Genomic DNA, 19,030 nt, shown 5'->3' on the forward strand with positions numbered 1-19,030 from the left:
CTAGTGAAGGGAGTATGGGGACTACATGTATCAAAATGTTAATGTTTATCTCTTAATGGTAAAATTGAGTGTTTTTTTAATTTGATCTTTTTTCCTCAAATGGATTTTTTGTTGGTTGATTGGATGATTAGTTGATTGGCTGCCTGGCTGGCTTTTACAATTCTTTCAGTGATCTTTATCAGAAAAACAGTAAGTTATTTTTTTCTTTTTTTCCTTTTTTTAACATAAAACTATTCCACAGGTAGCCAAGACAAGAGATTTTAATGGTGGTGTCTCCATAGTCATCTAGTATCAATTTCATACCAGACATTAGTATTTTAGCCTGCCAAAGTGGATAATTAAACCTATCATCAGCAAAGCTCATGATTTGTAGTAAATGTCAACTCATGCTAAGTAAAAATGTGTACCTCCCTCTCTACTATTTATCTCACAGAAAAAAATAAGCAGAACATTTTAAAATGGCCAGAGGTAAAAATCAGTGTAGTTTCACACAGAGGTAAACTTTGAGCGTATTGAGTCCACAGAAAAAAGTTATTTAATATGTATGGTATAAGTATAAAGGGAGTTCCCTCACAAATTTAGGGTTAAGGATAAAAAAAGTTATATCTATATCATTGTATAAGTTTATTCAACTCTGCTTTAAGAAAATCCTATACACAAAATCTGGGTAAGTCAGAGAATCATTATATATATATTATCAAAGGATTATTCACTTTATGAAAGACTTTATCAAAGAATTCCTTTAAGCAGCTGCTTTTATCATGCATTTTGATATTTTAAAGATAGTTTCTATTTGACAAATGAGCCATCATGTCTCTGAGCAAGTCACTGAAATTATATACGAAAGGTGGCTTTAACCACACTACCTATCTCACTCACTATCAAACAAGATAATTTATAGATGGTTACTTTGAAAATTATATATACACACTCATACTGCTGTTGCTGTTAAAAGATCATCTGGTGAAAATTTTTCAGAATTGTATTATTATTACTAAATACATCTCTTTATACATTTTAATACCACTTTATTAAAAGGAAAATTTTAGATGTCATATTCTTATATAAAAATCAAATCTTTCTTTGGCTCATTAGTTTTCCATGTTTTTAGTTCTTCTACCATTGTTGCACATTATAATTTCCATGATATTAGTACCTGAATTATGAGAGGCTCCAGCAACTTCTCTACAGTAAATGTTTGGACCTGAAGATCCTGAGGATCAATATTCAGTGTGATTGGTGATTCAGCTGACATATTGCCTGTGCACAAGTATACAAAAACAATGCTCATTAGTTAAGAAAGATATTTTCTAAAGACAAGCATAAATGAAAGTTAGGAAACAGCTGAAACCTGTATTTGGCATCTCTTCCAGATATCATCTATAGCTCACAAAGGACTACTGTGTTAGATATTCCCCAACTGTTCTCTGAGATCATGTTATCTGGGCTTAGATGCCCTCATAAACTAATCTACACTCATAAATTCATGACTAAATTAAAAACTCAACAAATGCATTTATATGTGTTAAAAATAAGTGCCAACTTGTGAGACATCTTACAGCATGCAGGTACTTTGACTTCCACAAAATCATATGCTGAAGCAGCTCACACATATATTTTGCCTGTTCTTATAATGATGACTTAGATGAGAAGCCAGGCAAAACTTTGTAAGATGTGTTATGTCTCTACTTATTGTGGAGGTCACTTATTTGAGGATCTTGATTGTGGAAGAACATTAGGGGAAATTTATTTTCTGATATGATTTAGCATAGCTATAAAAAATGAGAAGCCCTGAGAAGGCATTGATATTTAGACAAGACAAATTTTAAAATAATAATTATTATTATAAGTCATTTAAAGAATGGCTTTAAAGGCATTAACATTATCCTTAAGAATCAATTTTGAGATATTTTGCATAAAAGTGTATATGTTCTTAAACATATAATCAAGTGATCATAGGTGGCATATCATAACATATTGACATTGACATTCACATTAACATATTAGTCATTAAAGCTATTACCCAAATCACTAAGCCCACAAATGAATATGAACCTACATCAGTAATCAACCAGCAAGCATTTACTGAAGATCCACAGAAATAAAGAGAAAAAATCTCTCCTAAATATAACTTGACCCATTTTTTTAAAACAAAAAACTAATAACCCACAGAAACATGTATCTATCAATGGAAAACCTTTCCACTTATCTTCTACCTATTTTCTTCCACAATTTCAGGCTAAGAGAGCATAAAAATTCTTTCCCCGGAAAATATCCTGATATTCCCTATGAAACCCATAGAAATAAAAACAAAAAGTAAATAGAAAGTATCATATTTACTTTAGTTTTAATGTTTCTTATTATAGACATAGGGAAGATCATTTCTTTTTAGTTGATTAATTGGCTATAAGTGGACAGATGGATGGATGGGTAGATGGATAGATGAGCACATATTTTCATAGTGTCTCTCTTATACAGAATAAATCCCTTAAATTATCCTCTCAATCTTAATGATTCTAGGAAGAAGAATTATTCTCTTTCCTATACCTGTCTTTCACACCTAAAGAATATATCAGAACCTCAGGGCAGAGCCCATGTTCTCTCCAAATTCCCTGCCCTGATAGTCTTACCCATTCTCCTCCATTTTCCATCTCTCCCTGGCCTCATTCCATAAAATCATCACCTCTTTGTTATCAACCTCTCCCCGTCTACTGGATCCTTCCCTTGTATCTATAGATGTAATATTGTGTATACTCAAAGACATTCATAATCTCTGCTACTCCCATGTGTAAGTGAAAAGATCAGTGCTTCACCAATGCCTTTCCAAACTATTCACCTTATACACATGTAGTAAAAGAGAGATAAAAAACAAAGAAGCATCCTCATTGGCTCTTGACATACTCTAATTCTTAAATTAATATCTTAAATGAATATCTTAAATAGAGGCAAATATTGTAGAATCTATAAGCCTTAAGACTCTTCAGATATGATGCCACATGATTACATGCCACTATTTTCTTAATACAAAAAGTGGATATTTGAAATATTCTTGAGAGTAATATGAATCTTCCAAAAAGCTGTCCCTAGTAACTTAACATAGTATCTGTTCATAATCAAGATAGTGAATTTCAAATATAATAATTCTTTCATGTGTCTTCAGCAAAGTTTAATATTAAAAACAAATATAATTATATTGAAAGTCTCAAACCGACTGATTATGACAAATTTAATAATATATAAAAGCATTTCAGTACAATTATATGCTTCAGGATTTTCTATACTATTACAAACACTAATGTATACTATCACTTCATGTATACTATCAAACGATTTTCCAGTCAATTATAATAAGAAATTTGAAGTGGGGGAAAAAAAGACAATTTATATATTAAGCATCCTAGGGTTACTCTAAACATTTTTTTCTTTTTTTTTCTTTCTTTTTTTTTTTTTTTTTTTTTTTTTGCACCAGGGATTGAACTCAGGTACAGTCAACCACTGAGCCACATCCCCAGCCCTATTTTGTATTTTATTTAGAGACAGGGTCTCACTGAGTTGCTTAGCACCTTGCTGTTGCTGAGGCTGGCTATGAACTCGAGATCCTCCTGTCTCAGCCTCCCAAGCCACTGAGATTATAGGCATGTGCCACTGTGCCCAGCTAACCATATTTTTAAATAACTATAATGTATAAATATATATATTCATCTACTTAAAATTATAGTAAATGTTGACTTTTATTTTAAAACACTGGCATTATTGATCACAGGGAGCACATTTTCTAAAATGTAACACAGTTCTATATAATTCCTTTATTGAACATAATCCAAAATGCTTGCTGAGAACCCCCTTCAAGACTGTCAACTATGGCCTTGCCCTAAGACTATGTTTAACTTTATCATAAGTCACTTACAAAAAGTGCCTACTATTCCTTTACTTTGTAAAAGCCTTTTTGCTTTGAAAAAATAATTATTCAAATTGTATTAAGTTGAAAACTTATTTTAATTTCTTTTCAAATGAAAGTATGAATTACTATTATCATATAATATACAAAATGTAAAGTCACAACATCTTATAATTTATCCTGTTAATTACTTGCTTCTCTCTTTACTGATTTTATTTCCTTTCTAAAAGTAGAAACATGATCTCTTTTTCTCAGCTATTCAGCTATAATATAGAAAACGTGCTTCAAGAAAGGATTCAAACACTATTGCCAAATGTTTTCTCTCAAATGCAGTTCTAGGATTGAAATGTTTTTGTTTGGTTTGCTTTTTGTTTTGGTTCAGTTTTACATCATTCCACCTACCACTTTGATTCTCTCTAACACAGGCAAATCTAAATTGACAGATGAGATATTCCTCTGGTAACCTTAATGCATAGCCCAGAGCCAAACTATGCAACAAGATATGTCTTTCAATGTATGGCCTTAGGGTTCTATCAAATGAGGGCTCACAAAGGGCTTTATTTGTTACCCTACTTGTAGCAGGTACTATCCTACATTGAAATTAAGATTGCTAACATTACTTTGTTCTTTCATCTCAGGGACAAAAGTAGAGGACATTGTTGTGAATTAAAATAAGATCTAAGTGAACCTTCACAGCCTTTAATAACATGTCAATTCACTGCAGAATCACAAAGGGTTTCCAAAGCTACACTAAGAACCAAAAACTGGAAGGGGGAAAAATTAAGAATAATAAAAGTTATCTACATCATATATAAACATTCCAAAAGAATGCTTATCAGCCAAGAGGTAAAAGACTGAGCTAATTTAACCAAGGCATTTTCTAAGTCTGTGTTTGTCCTTAATGAACATTAAGAAAGTTGCTCAGAAGTTCATTTTTCCATAGAAAAAAATATAAAATAATAAACCAACAAGTCCTTGAAGAACCTTGACTATATTTAATTATTATTCCTTGAATAAATGCTGTTTCTTATAAAAATCTTTCTGATCTTTTGTATCTGTCCTATTCAGTAATCCTGATTGATTGAAGATCAGGGCAATAAGAGACATAAAACTGCAGAATTTTGCAAATGAAGTTGAAGCAAGGTCAAAGTCTGACAAATTGTTATCAACATCTTACAGCAATACTACCTGAATCCAAAACAGAATTCCTACTATTTTGTGAGTGTTGAGTGTTGAATTCCAAGTCTTTTTATTAATTTTGCACTTAATAATCTATAAACTCTTAAATCTAGGGAGTATCTCTTAAACATCTAAGAATACCTTCTACAACAGCCTTCATTTCAACAAGTGTACTAGGCTTGAATAAATATAAACAATGAGTGATTCATTATACCATTAGATGCTAGTGATTATTTTTGTAAGCTTCTTCCTTGGGTTGAGTTGAAATCTGCCACTTTTGAATTTCATCCAATAGAGATATAAACAGGTTTAAACAGGTTTAAAGACAGACTAGAATAAAATCCCAGTTTTCAGAAAGTAAGGAAGGAGAACAAATCTCTATAGACAGTAGTAATAGATGTCTCCAGGGATAGACCTCAAGACAGGGAAAACCCACCGTTGGGAATCCTTCCCTTCTCCCCAGACTATCTTTGTCTATAATACCCAAATTTTACTTTATCTCCTGCTTGAAACTGAACTTATATCCATTTTTAAATTTACTTTGTTTAACACACATTTCAATTTTAAATGCAGTTAATTCTGAGATCATGGAGCACATATTTACCACAATTAGCATGAACTAGCTCATTGTTCTCCATCTAATATCCTTTACCATCCCTCTCTATTACACTACACACCATTTTGTAGTTTAGTCGTGCCCTAGCAGCAAAAGAGAGGGATGGTAGAAGATCAAAGATATAGAGAGAGGCTATGAAAAACCTCAACCTTCTAAAATTTGCAAAAAAAAAAAAAGTTGTTCTCTATTCCCTCACAAACATTAAATTTTCCACACGGTTTTTCTCCCTACGGTAACACATCGTTCTCTCTCTCTCTCTCTCTCTCTCTCTCTCTCTCTCTCTCTCACACACACACACACACACACAAATACACACACACACACAGTCTTCAGAATCTAGAGCTCAGGCTCCTCTTAGTAAAGCTGTAATACTTCTCCATAAGTTGGTATGTTCTTACAGGAAGACTTAAGAAACCTAACTAATGGGCTGGGGATGTGGCTCAAGGGGTAGCGCGCTCGCCTGGCATGCCTGCGGCCCGGTTCGATTCTCAGCACCACATACAAACAAAGATGTTGTGTCCGCCGATAACTAAAAAATAAATATTAAAATTCTCTTTCTCTCTCTCCCTCTCTCACTCTCTCTTTAAAAAAAAAAAAAAAGAAAGAAACCTAACTGTCTGTAATATGGTTCCTATAGAAAACTCCCTAATATCAATATTTGACATTTAAAAAAAACAAACTCTTTTGGGAGGTATTGAGGATTAAACTCAGGGCACTTATACTGAGCCACAACATCCCCAACACTTTTCATTTTATTTTGAGGCAGGGTCTTGCTAAGTTGCTTAGGAACTCCCTAAACTGCTGAGGCTAGTCTCAAACTTGTGTTCCTCCTGCCTCAGCCTCCCAAATCACAGGGATTACAGGAAAGCATCACTGCACTCAGTTTAAAAATAAACTTTTATAACAATCAATTCTTCTTTAAGATTATTAAATTCCTTAATACAGTCATCATGCTTACCTGATTATTCCAACTTTGTACTCATCTTTCAACTATATTATTCAAGTCATTTTTTCATAGATTACTGTAAACTCAAGTCTCCCTATCATGTATTTGGACAAATAAATTTTACTTGCTTCTAAATGCAAAGTTTTATTTCGTTCTCCTAAACACAGTTCATCCTAAATAATCTTAACTTTTGTTCTTACAAGTCAAAAAATTGATTTTGGAGAACCCAACACATTAATACTCCCTCCTAGTTTCCTTGTTTATCCATTAATTTATTCAGTATGAATTCTAGAATTCCCAGTTAAATCACTGACCAGGTGAAAGCTATCTATGAAATCTAATTTTTATACCATTACAAATCGCCTTCAAGGTACATAATGACAATTAATAAACACTTTAGATATGATTTTCAAGCAGTTATTAAGCAGTTATTTTCAAGCAGTTATTTCAAGCAGTTTTTTTATCTTATCAAGAAATTATATCATAGGAAAGCTTTTCCAAATGTTTCACTGAAATAGAAACACTCTTTCTATGCCTTTCTATTTAAGAGTTCAATTTTTCAAAAATTCTAGTGTGATATGAGTTGTTCCTGGAGAATCCAGGCTAACTACTAGCAATTACTGCCATTTAATTACATTTTAGTTTAGTTTTCCTACAGTTTGGTGCTTAGATGTCTAGTCTCATTGTTCCCCCTCTTTTGAAGATCAGGATGTATGCCTTTCCTTGTCTATTAGTCAATTAGAGCTGCTAAAACAAATATACTATAGATTGGTTGACTTAAAAAAATTAATTTCTCACAGTTCTAAAGTCTGGGAAGTCTAAGATCAAGGTGGTGGAAGATCCTGCATGTGTTGAAGGCCTGATATCAGATTTCATAGACACATGCATTCTCATTATGTCTTTATATTGTTGAGAGCTGAAAATGTCATGTCTCTTTATATAAGGGCAATAATCTCACTCATGAGGGCTCCACTCTCATGACCTAATTACCTCCCAAAGACAGACTTCACATCCTAACACCATAACCTTGGGGGTTAGGATCTCAATGTATAAATTTGTGGGGGAAAGGAGTATACAAATATTCACTACATAGCATCCTGCTTTCACATGTCTTAGTGAATCTCAGGAGAGACTCCATAATCACATTTACAGATCATTTTAGAATTCAGGGATATACTTCTTCAGGATGTACATTTCAAATATTTTAAAGAGATGAGGCTTTTTTTATTTTCATCATCTAGAGCTTCAGTTTTTTTAATATTTATTTTTTAGGTGTAGATGGACACAACACAATGCTTTTATTTTTATGTGGTGCTGAGGATCGAACCCGGGTCCCACCCGTGCTAGGTGAATACTCTACTGCCAAGCCACAATCCCAGCCCCTCAGTTCTTTTTTGATTAGTTAAGTACTTACAGGAAACACAGGATTAACAATGTACATAGTGAAAGCAAATCCCTTCTCTGTTCCTAATTTCTCTCCCCAAGGCAATTACTCTGGTCATTTACTCTTAGAGTTCTAGAGATAGCAATATACAAGAATTTAAATATTTAATACAAATTATAATCTCCTTGCTTTTCCACTTAATTAAAAGCCCTGTCCCAATCTTTGTTCCTTCAGTGGCAATTTCACATCAGAGTTTATGTGTAGCATCTGTCATCTATTAATCTCATGTATCAGGTTCATAAAGAGAAACTATTCCTTCCTTATTCTTTTTGTTTCTTTCTCTGTGACTATAGCTTTGGAATCCTTTTTTTTTTTTTTTTTTTTTTGCCTTCAGCATATCATGCCAACTCTATCAAATGTGAAGTGCTTTAGCATTTCCAACTTTCTGCCTTTCTCTTTTATCTGCCATCTGCATATGGCCCTCTTCTCTGATCCATATTCTTTTCAATTTCACATTCCCTACACATATACACCAGGGTTTTGAATTGTTAATGCTGTTCAGTGTTTATTTATGGAGCACTTAAACACATCAGCACAATTCTAGGTCCTGGTTAAAATATATATATATATAAAAGACCAAGGCAATACACCCACTCAGAGCCCTTATCTATCCTTACAGATTCATTCAGGGTACACAGGACCACAACTCCTTGGTTAACCAGTGCAAACCAACTTCCAGTGCCTATACCAGCCTCTACTTGGAATCCATCCTTCCAGGTATGATTACTGAACATGTTCATCCCTACACTTGAGAAGTAACCAAGAGACAATGGTTTGCTGCTGAATACAGTTGAAGCTTGGGTATGTAAGGTGGCTGTCTGCTTGTGGTTGCTCAAGGGCCCTCAAGTTCATGACAGAATCAGAAGTAGAAAGAGAAGGGGACAGGTCACATGTTGTGGGGAGAACTAAGCTCATTCTAACAAGAAACTCCAAGGAATCCAAAAATTATAAATTCAAATCTTGCCTTCTGGGTCATTTTGAAAGTATATTCTCAAGGTAGGAAAACTGGAGGATAAAACCTACTTTAACAGCCTCTTAGCTTGATTTATAACTTTCACATATGTGAGCACATGGTATGCAGGCTTTCGTTTGTATCTTTACTCTACTTAAAACATATATTAAGGATGGATATGCCCAAAATTTCTTGGACTGCATACCACCAAGTTCTTCCCTATTGATAATATTTGCTTCTTTTATTATTTCCTCAATAGTCAAAAATATACAGCTGTCAGCAACATAGGGTAAAAAGTCATCAGCTTATTCTACTTTTATTCTTTTTAAGGAAAGACTTCCTGAAATTTTCCAAATATGTCATCTATTACTGTCAATTTTTAAAGCTGAACCAGAAACATTCTTGATCTAATAGACTTCTCTGCAACAACATCAACTCTCTTTCTTCCCCCAACAAAATGCTCTCTGTTATTTTTTCCTGAAGTAAAAGATATCCACTCAAAGCTAGAGAGGAAAAAGGAAAAGAAAGGGGAGAGAGTTTCATTGAAGGCAGATCAGTAGAATAAAGAGAAGGGACTAGGGAGAGAGAGGAAGGGAAAGAAAGGGGAAATACTGGGGAAGGTTGCTGGCCAAATTATATTATTATATTCTATACATGAACAAATGCATAACAACAAGTCCCACTATTATGTAGAATCATAATATACCAATAAAAATATACCAATAAAAATAAAAATCAAATTATACCAAAAAATGTTTAAATAAAAAATAATATTAAATTTGAAAACAAAATTTTCCATATAAGAACACATGTACACGCATACACACACATATATATATATTTCTACCCCTTTATTAAAATTATTTTGTCCTTGATCCATTTTGAGAAGTTTTGTGCATGGTGAGAGATAGGGATTTAATTTCATTTTGTTACATATAGATTTCCAGTTTTCACAGCACCATTTGTGGAAGATGCTATCTTTTCTCCAGTGCATGTTTTTGGCACTTTTGTCTAATATAAGATAACTGTAATTATTCTCTGCATTCTCTATTCTATACCATTGGTCTCCCAGTCTTTTTTGGTGCCAATACCATGCTGTTTTGTTACTGTTACTCTATAGTATAATTTAAGGTCTGGTATAGTGATGCCACCTGCTTCACTCTTCCTGCTAAGGATTGCTTTAGCTATTCTGGGTCTCTTATTTTTCCAGATGAATTTCACGACTGCCTTTTCTATTTCTATGAGGTATGCCATTGGGATTTTGATCAGAATTGCATTAAATCTGTATAGTGCTTTTGGTAGTATGGTCATTTTGATAATATTAATTCTGCCTATCCAAAAGCAAGGTAGACCTTTCCATCTTCTAAGGTCTTCTTTGATTTCTTTCTTTAGGGTTCTGCAGTTTTCATTATACAGATCTTTCATCTCTTTTGTTGATTCCCAAGAATCTTTTTTTTTTTTGAGGTTGTTGTGAATGGGGTAGTTTTCCTCGTTTCATTCTCAGAGGATTTATCACTGATATACAGAAATGCCTTTTATTTATGGGTGTTGATTTTATATCCTGCTACTTTGCTGAATTCATTTACTAGTTCTAGAAGTTTTCTGGTGGAGTTTTTTGGGTCTTCTAGGTATAGAATCATATCATCAGCAAATAGTTCTAATTTAAGTTCGTCTTTTCCTATACATATCCCTTTGATTTCTTTTGTCTGTCTAATTGCTCTGGCCAGTGTTTCAAGAACTATGTTGAATAGAAGTGGTGAAAGAGGGCATCCCTGTCTTTTTCCAGTTTTTAGAGGGAATGCTTTTAATTTTTCTCCATTTAGAATGATGTTGGCCTGAGGCTTAGTGTAGATTGCCTTTACGATGTTGAGATATGTTTTTCTAGTGTTTTGAACATAAAGGGATGCTGTATTTTGTCAAATGCTTTTTCTGCGCCTATTGAGATGATCATATGATTCTTATCTTTAAGCCTATTTATGTTCTGCATCTAATAAAAGAAAAAGTAGACCCTAATCTTCATCATGTGGGATTAGGCCTCAACTTCCTTAATAAGACTTCTATGGTACAAGAATTAAAACCAAGAATCAATAAATGGGATGGAATCAAACTAAGAAGTTTCTTCTCAGCAAAAGAAACAATCTGTGAGGCGAACAGAGAGCCTACATCCTACCCCTCACACATCAGATAGAGCACTAATCTCTAAGATATATAAAAAACTCAAAGAGCTAAGCACCAAAAAAAAAACAAATAATCCAATCAACAAATGGGCCAAGGACCTGAACAGACACTTCTCAGAAGAAGATATACAATCAATCAATACATATATGAAAATATGCTCATCATCTCTAGCAATTAGAGAAATGCAAATCAAAACTACATTTCACTCCAGTCAGAATGGCAGCTATTATGTATACAAACAACAATAAGTGTTGTCCAGAATGTGGGGGGAAAGGTACACTCATACATTGCTGTTGGGACTGCAAATTGGTGCAGCCAATATGGAAAGCACTATGGAGATTCCATGGAAATCTGGAAATGGAACTACCATTTGACCCAGCTATCCCTCTCCTTGGACTATACCCAAAGGACTTAAAAACAGCATTCTACAGGGGAAACAGCCACATCAATGTTTATAGCAGCACAATTCACAATAGCTAAACTGTGGAGCAAACCTAGTTGTCCTTCAGTGGATGAATGGATAAAGAAAATGTGGCATATATACACAATGGAATATTACTCAGCAATAAAAGAGAATAAAATCATGGCATTTGCAGGTAAATGGATGGCATTGGAGACGATAATGCTAAATGAAGTTAGCCAATTCCAAAAACCAAATGCTGAATATTTTCTCTGATATAAGGAGGCTGACTCATAGTGGGGTAGGGAGGGGGAGCATGGGAGGAATAGATGAATTCTAGATAGGGAAGAGGGGTGGGAAGGAAAGGGAGGGGGCAGGGGATTAGTAAAGATGGTGGAATGTGATAGACATCATTAACCAAAATACATGTATGAAGATACGAATTGGGTGTCAAAATACTTTATATACAGAGATACAGAAAATGTGGCATATATGTATAATATGAATTGTAATGCATTCTGCTGTTATTTATTTATTTACTTATTTATTTTAAAGATCAATAAAAATTATTTTGTGAAAATTCAATATGTCATTCATGAGAAAAGAAGTAAATAAAAATCTTAAATACTTTAAAAATTTTAATTCATGATTTATTAATATATCTGACATTGCATTTAATTTGTGTTTTTCAAGGTACCTATATCATTGACTTCTTCCATGTAATTTCCCCCAATAAGCATGCATCATTCTTATTAACCTGGTTCTATCTATACCCTAATTATTGTCATAGCACACATATGTGAGTATACACATCACACACATTTGATAGATTTATCTGGAAATAAATGTCGCTTCCCAAAGTTTGAAATACTTTGATCATGTCAACAAGTCTTCAACAGAATCACTGTGGCTTTATGATATCCACTCTGGATATCATTTAGTGAAACTTATCTGGCAAAATATAAAGGGGAAATATTTCTAGTAGATGTCAATCCTCATCATGAACACAAATGTTAACAATTGCCTAAAATCTATACTTGCCAAATGTCAGAAGAAAGTGTAAGCAACTAGTGAAAGACTGCCAAATACTAAAATAGTATTAGAAAAGAGAGCATTTATCATAATTTTTATTAAGAATAAATCTTAAGCTGGGAGTGATGGCACAGGAGGCTGAGGAAAGAGGATCGTGAGTTCAAGACCAGCTTCAATGCCAGCTTCAACAACTTAGTCAGACCCTAAGCAACTTAGCAAAACCCTGTCTCAAAAATAAAAAACAAAAAGGGCTGGGAATGTGACTCAGTGGTTAATCAACCCTGGGTTCAATCCCCAGTACCAAAAAATAATTAATCTTGAGTGCATAAGCAAATTTTTTTAGATTCACTATCCCCCTTCACCACCCCTCAGAAAGTTTAGCACAATATAGTCCAGGAATAATGTGAAGAACTGGAAACAAATGTTAATGGGTGTGTGGGGGGGACACAATCTAAATCATCACAGGCAGATTTAAGTAAAGAAAGGGAAAAGAAGCAGACTTTTCTGCACAATACTATCACAGCTGATTTTATAGAATTCAGTCTTGGCTAACGTAAAATAAAATGGAAAGAAGATAACTATAATATGTAATTTTCACCATAATCTCTAAACATCCCTGTTTTCCAAGCCCACTTCCATTCCCACACCTACCCCCATCTCCTTGCTTCCAAAGTAATCATTTGGTGGCTTGTTTGGCCTGAAAAGGAAAAAAAAATACATACATACATACATACACACACACACATACACACACACACACATCCTCTACTCGCTTGTTAAGCAAAAACATCTAAGACTTGTCAGATAATCAATAAAATCATGCAATTTCTTGACTTCATATGTGATGAGGGAATTGTTGAGATTCATTCTTTTCAGATGCTCATTATACATTTTACATTTCACCAGTACATTTTACAAGTGATTTATTTAGAGAACAATTATCTATGCAAGCTCTACCACCTAGCCTTTTGTCAACTATAAGAGCAAAATTATATAAGAACAGAAGTATACCTAGACTATAGGGCTGTATTCATTTATTTATTCATTCATTCAACTTATATTTATTGAATGTCTACTCTGTTCTAGTCATGGGAAAGATGAGATCACAGGCAATAAATCAATAAACATAATAAAAAGTAAGCTATTGCCAGGCATGGCAGAGCACACCTGTAATCCTAGCAATTAGGAAGTTTGAGTCAAGAGGATCACAGATTTAAAACCAATCTGGGCAATTTAGCATGATCAGAAAATGACCTATACTGTTTTAAAAAAAAAAAAAGAAAAAAGGGGGGAGATTGTTGATAGAGAAATAGAGAACAAATTTCATTGTCAAATAAAACCAAGATTAACTTCATTCAGAAGGGGACATTTGAAAAGATTTGAAGAGGTAAGGAAATTAGCCAAGCTTAAATTGAGGGAAGAGCATTGCTAACAGATGTAGCAGTGCAGCAAAAAACCCAAGGCAGGAGAGCATACACATGTTTGCAGAACAGCAAAGAGACCAGTTTAAGCAGGGCAGAGAAGCTACAATGAACACAGTAAAGGAAACAAAAAGGTAAAGGAAGCTGCGGATTATGTTGAACTCCATGAGAATTACTGCAGATATTTGAACACAGAGAAACATGATCCAGTTTATATTTTGGAAGGATCACTCTAGTGAATAAAATGAAGCATGTGGAGCAAGAGAAGAAACAGGGATATTCACTGGAAGCTTCAGGAATAATCCAGACAAGAAAATAAAGCCTTGGACCTGGTTGGTAGCAGCAGAGGTGGGCATAGTAGTCAGATTCCAGATATATTCTGACAGTTGAGTCAATAGGAATTCCTAAGAGATTAGACATAGAATAGAGAGAACTCAAGATACTTTAAGGATTTTGGTCTGAAGCAACAGGAAAGATAGAGCTGCCCCATTAACTGGTGAAGTGAGGGCAGCTACAGGAGTAGTAGGAAGATGAAGAGTCTAGTTGGGGACATGATAAATTTGAGATGCGTATTTGTCTAATACACAGTCAAGCGAAGCTCTCAAGTAGGCAGTTGGATATAGAAGAGTAGAGTCTGAGAGACAAATCTGGAATGAAGATATCAATTTGGAGTTGTCAGCATAAAGGTGGATGAGGGAGTAAGAAGACTAGAAAGTGGCAGGTTGGAGTTGAAGGATTCTTGTCAGTGAATGGAAATGTAGGCAGTGGTATTCAGAATAGGATTATAGAATTGATATTTGCCATAAAGTGAATTAGAAAAATGTGCCCCATCTAGGCAGATGAGTTAGAAAAATGTGCTGCTTTCTGGGTAAGCACAACCCTGCAATTGTCAGTAGGAGGGTGCACAGTTTGCCCAGCAGTGGGAGGCTAGCTTTCATTTTCACTTAGTCCCTTAGCAGTACAATATGCAGCGGCTTATGTGAGATATCTTGTCCCTCAACAACCACTACCATCCACTCACACTCACAATCACACTGTCTTCTAAAGGGATCTTAAAATATCCTACAACTCACCACTCTTGGATCTCAATGATTAAGAGTGTTGGATTTGAAGTTGAACTGCCGGGGTGAGAATCCAGGCTCTACTCCCTGCTTGCTGGAAACTTTAAACAAGTTACTGATCCTCCCTGAACATTAGTTTCTTTATAGGTAAAATGAGAAGGATAAGAGTACTTTATTCAAAGGGATCTTCAAGGATAAGTAAGAAAATCCATACAAAAACCTATAACTTAGCCCATATCTCTGGCACTTCACAAGGGTTCAACAAATGTTAGTTGATGTTATTATCCCCTTTTCAATAAAAGAACAGAATCTACTTGTCTACATTTAGGTTAAACATCTCTTTCATCTATAGAGCTTGTAATTATTATTCAAGAGTGCTTTCACTCTGTTCCCATAACAAAAGAATTTAAAACAAAACTTCCCTCTGGTGCCTCATTTTATTGGATCTCTTGACTTTCAAATTTAAGGCATATTTCCTACGTGTGCACTAATTAAAAATGCAACATGCCTAAAGAACTCTAAAAGAAAATCCTAATGCACAACAACCTCATAAAGGATCTTGAGTCCTTTGAAATCAATTCCAGAGTGGTACATAAAAGGTATGCTCCAGGGCTAAGGCTACAATTATTAAATGTGCCAAGTATAGGGATCCTCAAGAGTCTGCACTTTCAATTTCCTTAGCTTCCAAGACCTCTGGGTTTCAAAAGAACAAAACAATGCTACACTTTAGAACAAAAGCTAAGTATCTTAAGCATGTTGTAATTCAAATTTTGAAGCACTTCTTGGAGTATTTGAAGTTCTCTTTATTAAACCTTTGAATAGTCATCCTATTGATGGTCTTTGAAAAATGATCAAATTGAGCCAGTCCCCCCAAAAAAATATTTTATGAACTCTTCATAAGAACTAAACAAAATTAAAGCATGTGTGTACTGTAGCCATAATAATCAAAATTAAACTTGTTCCCCATACACTCAACCTAAATAAAAGCTGCAAAAATGGTTTTTTTAAAAAAATATTGCCTTAACTGATATGAAACAAAACAAAGGAAAACAAAAGATTCTACTTATATTATGTGCTTCTGATCATAAATAACAAGTCAAGTCTAATATCCCTCTTTTTGAAAAAGGAAGCAAAAAGTTAAAATTCAATTTCTTATCTAATAAGTAACATTGTAAGAGTTTCATATGACGACTTCATTACCCACTCAATACACACATTTCAGTTACTTTATATGTGCAAGTTCACATTAAAAACTAACACTGAATTACACAATGGCATACATTTTCAAAATTGCAGCAAAGGAGAAAGAACAGAAATTCTCATGCCTTTTAGCTTAAGGACATTAGATACCACATAAAAATTACACCAGAACCAAAACCCTATGACATCTCATCTCATATAAGCCCAACATGAAGGTTACCTACACATTATCTAAAAAGCCAAAGAACTAAATTAGTCAAATTGAAATTGAAGAAGATAATCTAATATGTGAGACATCAGAGAAGCTTTTATTGAATCATCAGGACAAGAATAACCTTCAGCTACAGGGCATCAGGTTTAAGCAATCAGGGCAGAAGTAACATGCCCTCCACATACACTTTGAAAGTGCCAGTGGCTTTTGTTGCTGCAAGTCCAATGAGCCTATGGGTCTGCTTCACTCCATAATACTATAAGATAGCTCAGTGTATATGAATTCTCCTAAGGTTCAGTATGTTTGAAAGGTACAGAACAAAAAGAGAATGGCGAAGGAAGTAGAATTCTTGTCAACCTCAATTTGAAGCAATAACTTGCTATTTCTTCTTTGTTCCCTGAGTAGTTTGAAATAAATAAAAGACTTCTTATTGGAATAAAGAAAATGGGGTCAATGACCTTGAAAACACTATATTCATTTTCCACAAATCAATAAATACACTTGGGAAGACCAATAGTATGTAACTACTTTGAGAACTGCTTCCTCTATGTTCTGGTTTTTCTTCCTTTCATACTTCTTAAACAGAGTTTTTAAAAGTCTGTGCCAAAGAATCTTTAACCATCCAAGTTAATTATATGTCAATATTTTAAACATATCTACAGGAATTCTAGTGATATACTTATTAACTCTATTTACTTTTCTTCTCCCCTGTTTTCAAATCACCACTCTCATGCTTTCCCCACCCCCCACCCTTCTGACCATTCTTTTCAGAATTTCTGGCTGAATATTTCTTATCTACTTCCTTATAACTAGGGTCTTATCCCAGGTTTAATCCCTTGTATTCTGTTCTCAACTCCCATTATATCACTGTCTCTCGGAAGAATCTCATCCTAGAATTTCAATCCTATTCAGAGTTTCTGATTCACAAAACTTATCTACAGTCCAGACCTCTCACATGAGCTTCAGAGTCTCCATATCCACATTGTCCACTGGGCTGTCTCACAGGCAACTTAAAACTGAATTCATAATCTTTTCCCCAAAACCTGGCTGCCTTTTTTTCAGTTCTTAACCACATTAATAATATCACTATAAAACTGAGCACCAAACCCAGCAATTTTAATATCATCCTAGAATATTTTCTTTCACTCTGCCTTTCTCTCTTCACATAAGTTCAGTGAAAAAGAAACATTACTATCTCCTCTCAAATTGGCCATTTCTGCCTTATTCCTGCTACTATTCCCTTAGTTCAGGTCCTCTTTAGACTTTGAATTTTGTAATGATACCCTAACTAGTCTCCCATCTTCCAAATTTTCACTTCTTCATTTTATCCTCCAAAACTATTCCTATTTTATATTGCTAATATTAAATAAGATGTTATAAAACCCTCAATGAGTCTCCATTGCTGACACAAAAAAAATGTTCAGACTTCATTCAAATGAACAACTCAAGGCAATTTGGTCTATCCTATCTCTCCAGTTTTCTCTTCTTTAACCCACCTCCCTATACTCCACCTATGATAAAGACTTTGAAGTTCTCAGAATGGATTATTCTGGTTTAAGTTGTAAAACTTTAACATACTCTATTCCCTCTGCTTAAAGTACCCCTTCAGAATAATAACTCAGCAAATACCTGCTCATATTTCCAACATCAATTTGAATAATACATTTTACATCTTAATGAATATATTTTTTCTTTTTTTTTTATTGGTTGTTCAAAACATTACATAGTTCTTGATATATCATATTTCACACTTTGATTCAAGTGGGTTATGAACTCCCATTTTTACCCCGTATACAGATTGCAGAATCACATCAGTTACACTTCCACTGATTTACATATTGACATACTCATGTCTGTTGTATTCTGCTGCCTTTCCTATCCTCTACTATCCCCCCTCCCCTCCCCTCCCCTCCCCTCTTCTCTCTCTACTCCCTCTACTGTAATTCATTTCTCCCCCTTGTATTATTTTTCCCTTTCCCCTCACTTCCTCTTGTATGTAATTTTGTATAACCCTGAGGGTCTCCTTCCATTTCCAAGTAATTTCCCTTCTCTCTCCCTTTCCCTCCCACCTCTCATCCCTGTTTAATGTTAGTCATCTTCTCATGCTCTTCTTCCCTACTCTGTTCTTAGTTACTCTCCTTATATCAAAGAAGACATTTGGCATTTGTTTTTTAGGGATTGGCTAGCTTCACTTAGCATAATCTGCTCTAATGCCATCCATTTCCCTCCAAATTCTATAATTTTGTCATTTTTTAATGCAGAGTAATACTCCATTGTGTATAAATGCCACATTTTTTTTATCCATTCGTCTATTGAAGGGCATCTAGGTTGCTTCCACAGTCTTGCTATTGTGAATTGTGCTGCTATAAACATCGATGTAGCAGTGTCCCTGTAGCATGCTCTTTTAAGGTTTTTAGGGAATAGACCCAGAAGGGGAATAGCTGGGTCAAATGGTGGTTCCATTCCCAGCTTTCCAAGAAATCTCCATACTG

At 34.4% G+C, this 19,030-nt stretch overlaps 1 protein-coding gene across 5 annotated transcripts in view; it reads right to left on the minus strand.

Moving 5' to 3' along the window:
- Nucleotides 1–19,030, minus strand: part of CTNNA3 (catenin alpha 3) — a 1,724,633-nt gene that overhangs the window by 1,677,764 nt on the left and 27,839 nt on the right. For all 5 annotated transcript variants that reach the window (XM_081267908.1, XM_081267907.1, XM_081267910.1 and 2 more), the window contains exon 2: nt 1,157–1,260. In XM_081267908.1, coding sequence (XP_081124034.1) covers nt 1,157–1,260 — 104 coding nt within the window. The remainder of the gene's footprint in view (nt 1–1,156; nt 1,261–19,030) is intronic.

This window comes from Spermophilus citellus, assembly GCF_964194105.1.
Source record: "Spermophilus citellus genome assembly, chromosome: 15".
Lineage (NCBI taxonomy): Eukaryota > Metazoa > Chordata > Mammalia > Rodentia > Sciuridae > Spermophilus > Spermophilus citellus.